This window comes from Pygocentrus nattereri, chromosome 28 (genome assembly GCF_015220715.1).
Source record: "Pygocentrus nattereri isolate fPygNat1 chromosome 28, fPygNat1.pri, whole genome shotgun sequence".
Classification (NCBI taxonomy): Eukaryota; Metazoa; Chordata; class Actinopteri; order Characiformes; family Serrasalmidae; genus Pygocentrus; species Pygocentrus nattereri.
Window position 1 is genome coordinate 6,289,510 of NC_051238.1, and position 15,833 is coordinate 6,305,342.

General features: G+C 42.1%; 1 protein-coding gene across 4 annotated transcripts in view; it reads right to left on the reverse strand.

Annotated features, from left to right (window-relative positions):
* Positions 1-10,856, reverse strand: part of mllt1a (MLLT1 super elongation complex subunit a) — a 33,281-nt gene extending 22,425 nt beyond the window's left edge. Inside the window, exon 1 of one of the 4 annotated variants that reach the window (XM_017686459.2) lies at positions 10,667-10,856. In XM_017686459.2, the coding sequence (XP_017541948.1) occupies positions 10,667-10,678 (12 nt within the window). In that variant the 5' untranslated portion in view covers positions 10,679-10,856. The remainder of the gene's footprint in view (positions 1-10,666) is intronic. The other 3 variants (XM_017686461.2, XM_017686458.2, XM_017686460.2) reach the window with 3 other exon arrangements.
* Positions 10,857-15,833: the final 4,977 nt, after the last annotated feature.

Below are 15,833 nucleotides of genomic sequence, written 5' to 3' on the forward strand. Positions count from 1 at the left end.
CACACGGCCACAACTCACTGCATTTAGGCATGTAGAGGTGGTCAAGACGACTTGCTGAAGTGCAGACTGAGCATCAGAACAGGGAAGAAAGGGGATTTAAGGGACTTTGAACGTGGCGTGGTTGTTGGTGCCAGACGGGCTGGTCTGAGTATTTCAGAAACTGCTGATCTACTGGGATTTTCACACACAACCATCTCTAGGGTTTACAGAGAACGGTCCGAAAAAGAGGAGATATCCAGTGAGCGGTCAGTTGTGTGGATGAAAATGCCTTGTTGATGTGAGAGGTCAGAGGAGAATGGGTAGACTGGTTCCAGATGATAGAAAGGCAGCAGGAACTCAAATAACCAACCAAAATCTCTGAGGAACGTTTCCAACACCTTGTTGAAAGTCTGACATGAAGATTTAAGGCAGTTCTGAAGGCAAAAGGGGGTCCAACCTTTTACTAGCAAGGTGTACCTAATAAAGTGGCCAGTGAGCGTATATCTGAGTTTTCGTTCATATTTTTAGTCTATATAAGGTGGTTTAATATTTGTTGAAAAGACAAATGGGCTTTTCTGAACATTTGTGTATGTTGCCGACTCCTGACCGAACCTGGCTTTAATGCAGAGGGTGCCGGTCGGATTTCTCGCTCATCCAGCTGTTTTTGTTATGCGTCACAGACTGTCCGGGCGCTGCACTTCTGCACTTGAAGTTCCACCTCTTGCGTTACGTCAACATTGTTATAAATAAAAATTTAGAAAATAAATTTTTGACATTAGTGAACTGATTCAAATCAATAAATCATGATGCATCTAAGAATCGACCCCCCCCTCAATATATAGGGTTGGTGTTGTCTGCATCCAATTTAATCATTATTAATTAATTTAATTATACACAACTAACTTCAACTTACTGCATGCTGTGCATCAACGAGAATAAAATGTCAAGCAGCACAAACCAGCTTAATGCAAGTTTGTTTTACACCAGCTAGTATGGCAGTAAAGCAGGTTTCTGCAATGGTTTTGTTTTCACGTTTATCGTAAGTGACATTGTTGTATACAAGCCCAGACATTTCAGTGTGGGTGCCACACCCACATTACTCCGATACACAGAGACCCCAGGTTTTGATCCCTGATAGTAGTTTCTATGAAAGACAGTAAATGAGGGAAGAGAAACGAGCGCGGGTCGTGTTGCTGATTCATTTCAATACAGCGTTATGAATGTTCTCTGTTTGATGCAGTACTGAAAGTGACGTGTCAACCACCAGTCAACACGCTACCATCACGGTGACGCAGTAATAACTGCAGGCCTAGGAAACGAGCCATATTATGGAGATTTTAAGCTTTAATGCACTTTTCTGGTCAGTTTCTAATTCGTTTCTGAATAGCGCCAAAGTTAATCATGACCCTGGAGAGAGGTGCCAGGTGTAACGTACAAACAACATCACCTAAAATAGCAACAAAACAGATCAATAGGATCCCATCACGTCCTCACGGCACCTGAACACACCTGCAGTGCTTACACAGAGATTACAAGACAGATCAAAAGTCTGCTGTGAAAAGGACAAGATTAAAAAGGAAGAGATCAAAACACATACCAAAGCCACCTGACCCCTTAAAACACCGTCACATCAGGCTAGACAAGGCAGACTTACACAAAAATGGCAAAAACAGAGCGAGAGGCCAGCCTGCATGACTCTAACTCACTTTACAGACCAGCAGGATTCAGTTCAATCCTACAGACAAATTTACCTTTATGCTCTGTGGAACTGCAGAACAGAAATCTCGCTCAATATTGATGACCCGGAACGTTATTTCAGTGTTTGATTCCAATCTTATATCAAATTACAGCATCAGTTCATAGACTACACGAATCAGAAACTGGCTGGCCAGCCTGGAATTCCTGTGTTTGCCACTTTCCAGTCAATCTCTGTCCCTCAGCTACACCCAGCAAAGAGACTGATGATGCATTCAGCTTCCTTATGTTGCTTCAACTCAAAGAAACAGACTGCTTCGTGAAATTGTAGCTGAAGAAAGTTATTAGGCTATTTATGCAGCCTTTAGCTATATGAGTACTAGGACTGGCACAAATGACTAATTTCTTGGTCGAAAAAAATCTATCGATTATTGAAACTAATAATCCGTTATTCGGATTTTAAATCGTGGTCCAAATAACTCTTATGTGGCCATCAGCTTTAAAATTTAGCTTGAGTCTGTTTCATGTATTTGCTAACTAACTATAAAGACAACAAGATGAGAAATTCACTGTTTATGAACTTTCCTGCTAATAGAAAAGATAAAGCAACATCTTTTTCCTGTCAAAATTTTAAACCAACCATGTGCAATAAAACATAAAACTAAATCAGTTTTCCCTTAACGTCTTCAACTCCTTCAGACCACCTGTGGGTCCAAAACGCACTCCGTCATGTTCTTCATAACGTTCATATTTCATCAGCTCCATTCAGAAGCTGGGCGTCGTGTGAGGCTGCAGCTCTTCTCTCCAGTCTAACAGACAGTGACGTCATTTTAAACCCTTAAAATAAAAGAAGCTGAACTTTGTTTTTCTAGTGATAGTCGACCCGTTTTTCCCCAAATCTGGGCTCTAAACTATAAACAGACGGCGTCTCTTCAGTGATCTGCTCTGGAAACATCACTTTTAGAAAATAACACAAAGAGCATCTGAGATTTTTGGCTCTCAGCAGTAAACTGTGAGCATGTAGTGATATGTGGAGATCATAAAACACACGTTCTGTTAATCTGAGGAGATATAATTTTAAATAAATTAATAAAATAAAAATGTCCATTTATTTCATGCAGTTACTGAATAATTTGCCTCAGGATCTGGTCGTGTGAATTCAGATGGTCAAACCAAAATATACCCATGAGCATAAAAGGTTAACCAAGTAAATAAAAAAAAAAATTCGATCTAAATTTAAACAGTGCATTCTGCTGTCTGTTTACACTCTGTTGCAATTAAATTCTACAATCATAAATCTTTATTAAAACGGAGGAAAGTCAGCATCTCTCCGTGCTCTTGTGAGAGTCTCACTCTCCTCTGAGAGCAGATGCTCCCCGCAGCAGAGAATGAAGCGCTCCGATGGAGAGGAGGGCACGTGGTGAACGTTTGTGGCAAACTTGTTCTTTATGACCAGTTAAGTTTGAACGATTCTGTATGAACATTTTGTTTCAGCGGTAACCGCCTGTCCAGCTGCCCTGTGGGTCCGTGTAGAACTACCTCCTGAAACTGTGAACCTTCACAAACATTCGCAGAAAACAGGAAACTGTGTACAAGCGTTTCCATGTCTTGGTGATTATCGTATTTATTGCTAAGAAATAAGGAGGAGCCTCATTAGTTAATGTCCCTATTCTTTACGTTAAGAAACTCTTATTTTAATTACGCAGGTGATGTCATTAGGACGCATCGTATACATTTTCATAGCTGTGCCGACGACACCCAGCTATACATTTCTACTCCTTCTGAAGATCAAGATCCTGTAGACAGACTAAGCAGCTGTGTGTCAGATATTACTCAGTAGAGGTCACAAAAATTTCTACAATCATGGAAAAACTTAAATATTGAACATTTGTACAGAAAAATAACTTGAGATACCAAACCTGAAGTACAAAACCTGGGTGTGACCTTAAGACTCTGAGCTGTTTAATCGTGCATGCAAACAGTCACTAAAGTAGCTTTTATCATTTGAGAAATATCACTAAACTTCGGCCTTTTCTCCCTCAGAGCAACGCAGAGAAACTTGTTCACGCATTTGTTACAGGCAGAGTTGACCACTGTAATGATCTTCTTACTGGACTTCCCAAGAAAACTACACATCCCTTACAACTCGTACGAAACGCAGCAGCGTCCTGACAAAAACAAATCAGATCACTCTTGTTTTAAATGAACTGCACTGGCTGCCTGTATCATTCAGAACTGATTTTAAAGGTTTGCTGCCAGTTTTTAAAGCTCAGAATGACCTTAAAGCACCACTTACATCACAGAGTGCCTGTCTAAGTTGCATCATGTGACCTTAGATTTGCAGATACTGGCCTTCTACAAAAACCCTCTGAAAAATACAGAGAGTGCTGGAGCCTATCCCAGCGGTCACCAGGCGGAAGGCAGGATACACCCTGGACAGGAAGGAGGAAACCCACGCAGACACGGGGAGAACATGCAAACTCCACACAGAGAGGAGACCCCGGTCACCCGGTCGGGGAATCGCACCCAGGTCCTCCTCGCTGCGAGGCGACAGCGCTACCCACCACGCGATCATCGAAAAGTGCTATTTAAATAAAAATTATTATTAATTACTATTATTATTATTATCATTATTTCAATACTGCACTTATATTTACTACCATTACGGTGTCCAACTCCCCAACTCCCCTTCAGGCTTGACCTGACAGCTCGGTGTTGATTTCTGTCCCTTGGTTAAAGAGGTGGGTCCTTTTGAGGAATCGTCATGTTTATCTGGTTCTACGATAAACCGTTTTGTGTTAACGGTGATCAGTAAAGCCTCCAACTCTGAATGTGGTCAGGAATCCACAACATTGTTCTCTGTTGGGGTCTAAAGAGTTAAGCTCGATTTGTTGTTGTAAGGGCACCCATGACTCAATCATTCTGACGAGTCACCTTCCCCAAAGCGTGACTAACAAACACCGCCTAGCCAGAAAACATCAACATATGATACAGTTCCTAAACATTCCAAATGCCAGCTGCACGCATGATGACCCCGAAACAAGATAACGGCGGTATTTTACTGACAGCGCGATTAGAGAAGTGGACCTTTTAAACACAATGGTATGACATTCTGCATTTTCCAGGAGGTCAGTGTGGGTACTTTGGCGATCTGGAACAGCCACAAAAGAGATAAAAATCAGTATCAGGCCGTGATTGAGAGAACAGTAAAGCAGTACTAGACGATATGGAGACAAAATTATTTCACAGTACACAGAAATAAAAGTACTAAACTGTCACTGGGGTGGTTCCCTCAAGCCTACATCTCAGTACCTTTAGTCAGGGAGCATAACTGTATTATAATCCACTGAAACTGTCTCGTGTCGTCTCCTGGCTGATTTTATTGTCCTATTTTAAAACACTGGGTTATGAAAAAAGGTACAAATATGTACTTTTTATGTGGAAAAAATGATTTAAGGTTCACAACTGGACCATAAAATCACTGTTGTACCTTTGAGGTTCCTTCACATTGTTTGTACCTTGATGAGTGAAAAATGTACCCGCACAGAACCTTCATTTCCAACAGCGTATAATTCAACAGGTTCTGGATTAACAGTAACTTATTACTCTGGAACATCGCTTTATTTTCTAATATTAAGCATATTTAACAACCAGAGTAAATCTGAAATATCTTTTGTTGTGCAAAACAGAAAAAACACATTACAGACACACTTAAAATAGATGGTTCTTCAAGGGTTCTTCAGTAAAGAAAATGGATCTGTATAGATACACGAACTGATGATTAAAGGGTTCTTTGCATCATGAAAGAGTTCTTAAAGGATCTTTAATTCAGTAAAGAAATGGTTCTATACAGATCCATGAAGACTCAATGAACCCTTTGCATGATTAACGGGTTCTTTGCATCATGAAAGGGTTCATCAGATTGATGAAGAGTGTGCTGTAGATGCTTCTGATGCCATGTAGAACTCTTCTTAAAAAGGGTTCTACATGGCAACAAAAATGGGTTTTCTTTTATTATAAGCTTGACATTGTAACAATAGAAAAATCCTTTTTGGTGCTATATAGAACCTTTTTCAAAAAGGTTTGATATAGAACCACACACAACATTCTCCATAAATCTGAAGAACCCATTCACGATGCAAAGAACCTGTTAATCATGCAAAGGGTTCTTCGGGTGTTCACGGTTCTTCTATTACTATAAGCTTCACATTGTAACAAATAAGAGAACCCTATTTTGTGCTACATAGAACACTTCAGTATAGAACCATATACAACATTCTCAATCAATCTGAAGGACCCTTTCACGATGCAAAGAACCTGTTAATCATGCAAAAGGTTCTTTGAGTCTTCATGGTTCTATATAGAACCATTTTCTTTACTAAAGAACCCTTAAAGAACCACCTCTTTTAAGAGTGTAGATAAAGTATGTCTATATTTCTTTCACTGGCAAAAATGGTGTTAAATGATATTTCATTTACCAATTTTTGCAAGACTGAAGTCGGCGTCTTATGTGGCAGAAAGTAACTGCTGAACTATTTAAGGTGGAACAGGAAAAGAAATTAAGATTATTTGAAATGATAATTATATTTCTCTGGTCACTGGTGTCATACATGATTCCCACACACTCTGACCGTCAGACACGGCTGGAATTGGGAAAACACTGCAGTCATTCGTGCTTCAGCATCAGCTGTTCCGGGGCTTTTTCAGAGAACGCCTACAGCGTCTGATGCAGCTGAGTCAGGCGGCTTTTCAGGGGCGGTACGAGAAGAAACAGAAGTGAAGCAATCACTTTGGCGGCTGCTCAGCTAAGACCAACCTCAAAAAAACTAGCCGAAGCACTACGTCACTATGTCCGTTACCTCGAAAACAATGTGCACTACTTTGGATGCAACGGACTAGACAGTGAGAGGCGGTGGAGGGGCCGCTGCGCTTGCATTTTCATTTTAAACGTAAGACTTAGTCACTCAGCAAAACTGGTAAATGTATGTGTGCTTTCAAAGTCCTTTAAGAAAAGTCCACTTGACAGCCTTTCGCCCCTCAGCAATGCTTAATATTCCAAAAGCATGTTTCATTTTCAAATCACTGAGAAAATCCGCGCCTCACAGCGAGGAGGGCCCGGGTTCGATTCCCCGGCCGGGTGACCGGGGGCCTCTCTGTGTGGAGTTTGCATGTTCTCCCCGTGTCTGCGTGGGTTTCCTCCGGGTTCTCCGGTTTCCTCCCACAGGCTAAAGACATGCAGTCAGGCCAACTGGTCATGCTAAATTGCTCCTAGGGGTGTGTGTGTGTGTGTGTGTGTGTCTGCCCTGCGATGGACTGGTGACCTGTCCAGGGTGTATCCTGCCTTCCACCCAATGACAGCTGGGATAGGCTCCAGCACCCCCCGCGACCCAAAAGGATAAGCAGCCTAGAAAAGTTGTGTGTGTGTGTGTGTGTGTGTGTGTGTGTGTGTGTGTGTGTGTGTGTGTGTGTGAGATAAAATCTGACAAAATAAACACAAACAGTCTTCAGTGTTTCGTTCAATAATGCACTAAACAGCTTGTTCTGGCTGCTGTGCATCCCGTCACAGTCCAAAAAAATATTTCTCCTTCTTTGATCATTTTTCTTTTTCTGCTTCATTTGAACGGCAGATTTTCTTTACGTTGTGTGAAAATTTCATGATAACTCAATATTTTATCTGGACAGCGATAATATATATGACGAGAAGGAGCTGCTCCGACTTGCAGCTTTACCAGCGAGCCAATTGGCTCATCTTATTGTAGGGCAGGACTCTCTCCATAAACAGACGCCACATTGAGCACTACAAGCGCCATACACAAGCGCTCACGTTCATGTTCTCACCAGTGGACTGTCTCTTCCTTTATAACATCTTTGGTGGTTTGCCTTGTTTGTAAATTGCAAAATAACAGTCATGATAAAACTCACACCTGATCAAGCAATTCAACCAGATGAACCTCCATACTGGCCACTACTACACCAAAGGGAGAAAAAAGGGAATGCGTGTGATCTGATCCTGTAACAACCGACCCTGAAACGGCACTTATTCACACTATGTGCTATGATATTGTGATCATTACACGTCTCCTCTGTGATAAAACGACAGATTATTGGATTATTGAGGCGCAAGTTTTGGGCTATAACTATGCACCTTGATGTTTACGTCACACATGGTCACATGATGATGCTCCATTCACTTGAAAAGGTGATACTGTACACATTAAAAATGCTCTGATGACACTGTGTAGCTCTGCACTCTTAAAAAAGATGGTTCTTCAAGGGTTCTTTAGTAAAGACAATGGCTCTGCATAGACCCATGAACACTCAAAGAACCAACTGCATAACGGTTCTTTGCATGGTGAAATGGTTCTCCAGGTTGATGGAGAATGTGCTGTATATGGTTCTATATAGAAGCTGTTTGAAAAAGGATCTTCTACAGTTACAAGCCTGACATCCTAACAATAGCACAACACTTTTGGGAGCAATCCATCCATCCATCCATTTTCTAAGCTGCTTCTCCCTCAGGGTCGCGGGGGGGTGCTGGAGCCTATCCCAGCAGTCTTCAGGCGGAAGGCAGGATACACCCTGGACAGGTCGCCAGTCCATTGCAGGGCAGACAGACACAGACAGTCACTCACACCCAGGGGCAATTTAGCACGTCCAATTGGCCTGACTGCATGTCATTAGCCTGTGGGAGGAAACCGGAGAACCCGGAAGAAACCCACGCAGACACGGGGAGAACATGCAAACTCTACACAGAGAGGCCCCCGGTCACCTGGCAGGGGAATCAAACCCAGGCCCTCCTCGCTGTGAGGCGACAGCCACTGTGCTGCCTTTTGGGAGCAATATAGAACCATATAGAACACTGTCAATCTAAAGAACCATTTCACCATGTAAATGGTTCCTTGAGGGTTCATGGTTCTATATAGAACCATTAACTTTACTTAAGAGCCCTTGAAGAATAATCTTTTTTAACAGTGTGTGTGAATATGAAGTGCTTTACACATACATGATGCATCATAATTGATTACGTTCTACCACAAGGATCAAGTAAATAGATCAGAGAGTTTCATGACTGGGAATGTGTTTGATGTGGATACGTGCACTACAAGACTAAATATGACGAATAGAAGCAGTTTAAAAAAAAAAAAACACACTATCCAACACAATGCAACGTCTGCCTGTAAAATCCACCAAAATCACAGATCTGCGATCTCTCCGGACGGAACTACGTTTTTCAGACGAATGCTAAGTTTGGTGACAAACAGCAGGTAATTCTCTCAGAGAAGGAGGGAGAAAAACACTGACATGGCTGATCCAGATGGAAATAAAATCACAGAGAAGCACCTGCAAAAGAGGAAATTACCCCAAGACCCCATGGAAATCTAATCCTGTCCAAGTAGGGCTACTTTCACATTACTGACCTAAGCGATTTTAAAAAACAGCTCATTTTAACGCTTAGCAGTTTTTCAAGAACAGATATCAATATCGGACGATGTTCAAAGGGAAACTTTGAATTTTTAAAAAAATTCTGCATAATTAAAAAATTAGGATGTAAACGAAGTCACTCAGAGTGATTTGGTGTGAAATGTTCCACTCTAGAGAAACTTAGAGTCACAGGTGATAGGAACCAGGCGTCTGAAGTGTTTAATGATGTCTGAGACATTGTTTTATGACCGTTTTGTGATGCAATTTTGGCCTAAAACTGATTTTAATCCATTCATGGTGGAGGGGTACACGCAGGGCACTGTCAAGCAAAGCAGACCCCAAAGAAACCCTATTTTTATGATTATTTTACCATCATCAACATTACATGTAAAATGTCAGAAGACATGTGGTGGTTCTGGAAACTCTCAGTCAGAGCCGTTCACAGTGGTGGTGATAGGAACCAGACGTCCACCTCTAAAAGCTCCTCACAGAAGGAGGGAAAACACTCCAAAAAGACGACATCTTTTCCAGATGTATTACTATATTACACACGTTCACTCTGAAGACGCTGTAGGTTCACCGGTAAATGTGTGTTGGAGACATTGTGACCCCTGGTTCCCATCATCATCACTGTAAAGGAATCAGGGCCTGCAGATAAAGTTTCTCAGCTATGAACCATTTAACATCAGTCCACTCAGGACGCCTTTGTTTACATCTAAGGAACTGAATTGTTTAGAATTTTTAAAAAATTGGTGGGATTGCCCTTTACGGTTTCAATATCGATATCGGGAGGAAAAGGGTGATATCGCGCCACCTCTGCACGCAGCGGTTCCACACAGAAGCGGATAAGAGGCATTCGCCCTGATTACTCGGCTCTGATGCGTTTCTGACTTCGGTCTCTTGTTATTCGTGTTGCAAAAAAATAAAAAAAATAATAAGCCATTTAATTGCCTTGTATGGAGACGGATTCCTGCTTAGGACCCCCACCCCTCTCCCCCCCTCCCCTCTCCGCTCGCAGACCTGCGCGTGCAACCCCTCAAATCGGCGCCTTTACAACCGCTCGTGCACGCCTGGTCAACAAACCCTGCACGGCTTGGCGTTTGTCCGTTACGCCGTTTGTCCGTTACGGCGGCCGAAACATAAACACCACACGAACACAACGACGAGGCTGAAGTTGGCTTCCCACTCGAATGTTCCCGTTCCACCTTAAATGGTGCAGAATGTAACTGCTGCACCATTTAAGGTGGAACGGGAAAATTCGAACAAGAAGCTGCCGAATAAGCTGACTTCAGCTTCGTAACATAACGTGAACATATAAAGGCTACGGCTGCTACCGTGCTGCGAAATGTCCGCGGCTCTGTCCGTTTAGGAGGCTGGACCAGAGCGGGTTAAATAAATAAACAAAAACAAAACTAATCCCCGCTCCTTTGTGTAACGTTAATGTGCGGAGCGTTAGCATTAGCATGAGCGTTAGCTCTCCGGAATGCCGACGTGGTTACACTGAGCCGCAGAGCCGCGGCCTGCTCGGAGGTGACTAGACGGGGAGAAAATGTGACTGGGTCGGTGGTACCTGGTCCTCCATGCTGCTCGGGTCCCCGGCGGCGCTCCGTCCGTTTACCGGCGAGTTTGTTTCGGACCTGCCCCGCCGCTCATTGTGTGGCAGTTTCGGCCGAGAAGCGGAAACCCGGCGCCGCCCCTCCCCTTCCAGAGCGGCTGGCACGAAACCGAGACGGACAGCGCGCTCGGCCAATCAGAGAGCGGCGAGAGGGAAACCCGTCTGCGGCTTGACCAATCGCATTGGCGCAGAGGTGGAGAGGCGGGACTTCCCACGGTTGGCGACTGCTGTGGGATCAGAGACACAGGCCTGTTCTGTAGTTCTGTAACTTTTGCTGTATTCGTATCGCTGCATGTTCACATCGTGTAATGTCTGATGTGCAGTGATACTGAATAGGTCTTATGAGTAAGGAAATAAGAATGATGTTTCATGACAGGACTTTGCATTTGATTTTTGATGTTATAACGATATACAGATTGTCAAAATGTTTGACATGTTATCTGCCTTGAAATTGAATTATTTAACTAAAGATAATATACGTTTTTTTATTACAGTTTCATTCAATTCTTTTCGGAACACGTGCTTTCAGTTTTTAAGAAAATCTGTAGGGATAGTTTTCCACACCTATGAAGTTTAGTCTTAGGAGTTGGTTGCATTTTTGCAAATTTTAGTGCACTCTTTCTATATTTGCTGAGTTTATTATATTGCATACATTTTATTATATTATATACATTTTATGCTTATTTTTTATCCAACATTTAAAATTCTGAAAACAAACAGTAGCTGTGCATTGTTTCTTCTCTGTATGTGTTAGCATTATCTTCCTGATTAAGTGGGGGGGGGGGGCGTATATGGGGAAACAAGTATTCAGGCTCTTTTGTTTTTGTTATTTAACATACACCAGGTGCATATTTCCACCTCAGATTTGCATATAGAAGCCATGTAGCATATAGCATTAGTGTGTAATTCATTATAATGGTTTAACTGTAGTGGTTAAAACAGGTTTGTTCTAAAGAGAAAAATGAAGCGTGTTGTTCAGTGTTAGCTGTAGGCTGCTATTGTTATTAAAATGCGTGTTGTTAGATGGGTGTAAAATTAGTGGAGCCACAGTCGGCTTTAGGCTGTAACAGATGGAGAACTGGACCCAAACTCTGACCCCTGGCACCGAAATCAAAGCTGTCTGAATGCACACAATGCATAGAGTCTCACAGGCGAGAAATCCGCTTAGGCCCTCGGCCTGCTCCCTGCAGACTGCCAGGACTGTAGCAGCAGGTTCAAGGAGGACGTCTCTGAGGTTTGTGTCACTGCTGGAGTCTGTGTGAACGGTGTTTATGTGTGTGCATTCTCCATGTGAAATATGGCGTGTGATTAGCAGACCTCCTCGGAGTGACAGGAGGAGAGGGAGGGTTGTTTTGGCGCTCTTTCTCTCTCTCTCTCTCTCTCTCTCTCTCTCTCTCTCTCTCTCTCTCTCTCTCTCCCACACACACACACCTCATGCTGGTTTGATTCCCACTGCTGTGTTTAATAACTGTCTTATTCCCAGCATGCCTGTCACATGTCTGGCATTAAGTTATACAACTGCCTATACTGATTAAGGACGTAACAATTTCTGTATCACAGATACATCCTCACTTTCTCTCACTATCTTTCCTTGAAAAAACTGCCAGTGATGAAAACCATAAGTCCAGAAAGGCCATGAGGTAGTTATAATGGATTGTTATTTTGAGATGACAAGTAAATGCTCCTGTTACACTTCACACGCATATGAACTTGAGTGACATCCCATTCTTAATCCACAGGGTTTAATATGATGTCGGCTCACCCTTTGCAGCTATAACAGCTTCAGCTCTTCTGGGAAGGCTTTCCACAAGGGTTAGGAGTGTGTTTATGGGAATTTCTGACCGTTCTTCCAGAAGCACATTTGTGAGGTCAGACGCTGATGTTGGACGAGAAGGCCTGGCTCACAGTCTCCACTCTAATTCATCCCAAAGGTGTTCTGTCAGGTTGAGGTCAGGACTCTGTGCAGGCCAGTCAAGTTCTTCCACAACAAACTGGCTCATCCGTGTCTTTATGGACCTGCTTTGTGCACTGGTGCGCAGTCATGTTGGAGCAGGAAGGGTGTAAATGTTAATGTCGGTTACAAAACTCAAATAAAACATGGACGCAATTACAAGATTTAAATGTCTTGGTTTATTCTAGAATGGATCCAAGGACAATGTGCACAGCCATTAGCTTAATGCTAACATACTACTAGAATCCCATAGGGGTGCTAACATACTGTAAGTGAAAACAGAGTGAACCTAACCATTTCCCCGCCTTCAGGTGCATGGTGATGTCACTAAAAATCAGAAGACATTTAGAGGCGGGGCAAAAGTCACTACATTTTGGTGGAAGACTGCAGTTCTTATCTTTTAAATGATCTGTCTTGATGAATAATGCTCTATATGATCAGAGGCGAAAAAAAAGAGCAAGTAAACAATGTCAGAGTATCAGCCTTATTCATTAAGACCAGTTTGTACCTCATATCTAATAGATGAAATAGGAATGCGGGGAAGATAAGAATTAAAATAAAAATTGAAAAGCTAGTTTAAAATAATAATGTGATCACATTAGGCAGAAACTTGCCTAAGCATGCAAATAAATATCCAGCTGCTGTTCCACAGATCCACACTGGGTGGTGCTGTTAGATCAAAACGGTTAGACAGTATATTGTCTAATATTACTTTAAAGTTGAATTGTAACAATTTTTCAAAATTTCTGTAAAAATGAATAGGTAAGATGTAAACAGGGTCATTCGGAGTGGTTTGGAATGAAATGCTTTGTTCCGGAGAATCTTTCAGAGATCTGTTCACAGTGATGGTGATAGGAACCAGACGTCTGAAGAGTTTAATGCCCCTGAACGCTTCCTCACAGAAAGTTATTACAGGAAATGGATAAATATGGTGCAGAGATATGTTGCCTGATGCCATATATATTGTTTTCTCATGGTTTGGAGATGAAGGTTTGGTCTAAATTGCATTTTTAAAGCTCGTCTAAGACAGCTAGGTTGCACGTAGGACAATGTGCCCTGTTGAAAAGGGACTATTAGGACTATATTACTATATAAAAATTAGGATTAAAGCCGTTTTGCTTTCTAATGGGAATCAAATCAATGATTTCCAGCAAAGGCCCCTAGTTTGCTGTAGAACACCTTTAGATCCCATTAGGAAACATAAAATGCCACCTGTTAAACCATTATAATCCTTTACACTGTGATATCAACCCCTTAAAAAAGCCGAAACACATTACAAAACTGTTAGGAACCAACATAAACGTTTAATGGTTTCTATGTGTGTTTTCAGCGGGCTAAGGCAAAATAGCTACACACTATTTTAACATCATCAACATTGCAAATAACATCACATGAAAAAGTGTAAAATGGTTAAATTTGGGACAGTAGACAGAATGGCTAGATATCATGACCCCAGTTCCAGTCATCACTGTAAAGAATCTCCCTTTAACTTTACGGCATTTGACAAACACTTTTATCCAGAGCGACTTACAATTGGATTATTTTACACAGGGAGGCCAAGGTGGTGTTAGGAGTCTTGCCTAAGGAGTCTTATTGGTATAGTGTGGGATGCTTGCCCACAAAAATGACAAAAATGGAAATGCGAGCTTATGTTGGCAAACCCTGGAATTAAAACCCTCCAGCTCCAAAAGTGAGGCTGAAACTAATTAGATGGCTCAGCTCCCTCAAAGTGGTTTGATGTGAATTGCACTGTTGCTGAGAAACTTGCTAAACCAGAATTGTTCACAGTGGTAGTGATAGGAACCAGACATATAAAGACGCCTCTAAAAGCTTCCTCGCAGGAAGTGGTTGCATGAAGCAATTATGAATGCACTGCCTGATGCCTGAGACATTGTTTCACGATAGTCTCGACACAACCTTTTCTTTTGACTTTCTTTCAGAATTAGCACTATTTTAGCATCAATGTTACACCTAAAACTCTGTAGGTTCACTGGTTCTTTCGGGTGCTAAATAAAATGAGTGGGCAGCGCTGTCGCCTCACAGCAAGAAGGACCTGGGTTCGATTCCCCAGCCGGGCAACCAGGGTCCTCTCTGTGTGCATGTTTGCATGTTCTCCACGTGTCTGTGTAGGTTTTCTCCAGGTTCTCTGGTTTCCTCCCACAGTCCAAAGACATGCAGCCAGGCCGATTGGATGTGCTAAATTGCCCCTAGGTTTGCCCTGACTGACTGTCTGTCTGCCCTGCGTTGGACTGGTGACCTGTCCAGGGTGTATCCTGCCTTTAGTCTGATGACAACTGGGATGGGATGCTCCAGCTACCCTACCACCACCCCTGGCGATGCTGAGGGAGAATCAGTTTAGAAAATGTGTGTGTATAAATAAAAGGACTACATTTGTGTTTTAGACATTGTGATCCCTGGTTTCTATCACCATGACCGACTTCGAGCCTCATTCTCCAGTATCTTCCCGTTTTTTGTTAAATTTGTTCTTGAGTAAAGTCCTAAGAAAAAGTTTACGTCAGAGCCGTGACGCGTTCTTAAAACGGAGAATTGTTCGCACCTTTGTGCCCTTGAGAGTGTGTAGATTCCCTTTTTAGAGGCTAGAGAACAAATCCCATGTAAGGATACATTGGTGAATGTGAGAATCTTCATAAAAACTGCATAAGACTGCATAAGTTTTAAGAAGAAAGTTCTTCTTCAGAACGGTTGGTAAATGAAGGCCTTTGTCTGCATCTTAAACACAGAATTAGGCAGAAATGTTGAAAAATGTGCAAGTCTCCTTTAATTTTGTCTGTTAAAATACAGAATGGTATTACATGTACATTCAAAAGTGGAATAACAGTGCAAATCCTTATTAGCACACACATGGTCAGACTATACAGGTCACCCATTCACTGTAATGAGTGTTATAGACATACAGACACACACAATCTTTCTATCTAGTGCTAAAACTGATATTAGTGAGTATATTGTAAACATCAAGTGTTTCAGGATTGAGTAGCATCAATATCAAACAGATGCAGCAAAAAAAAAAAAACAAAAATAAAACATCAGAGTCATTCAGGGGTCTGTCTCACGAGGCAGGGTTTCTTGCTTAGCCAGCTAACTATAACCTTAGTCTGACTTAGTCTGCCTAGCAGCAGTGAAACACTTTTTCTGGGATACATCACAACT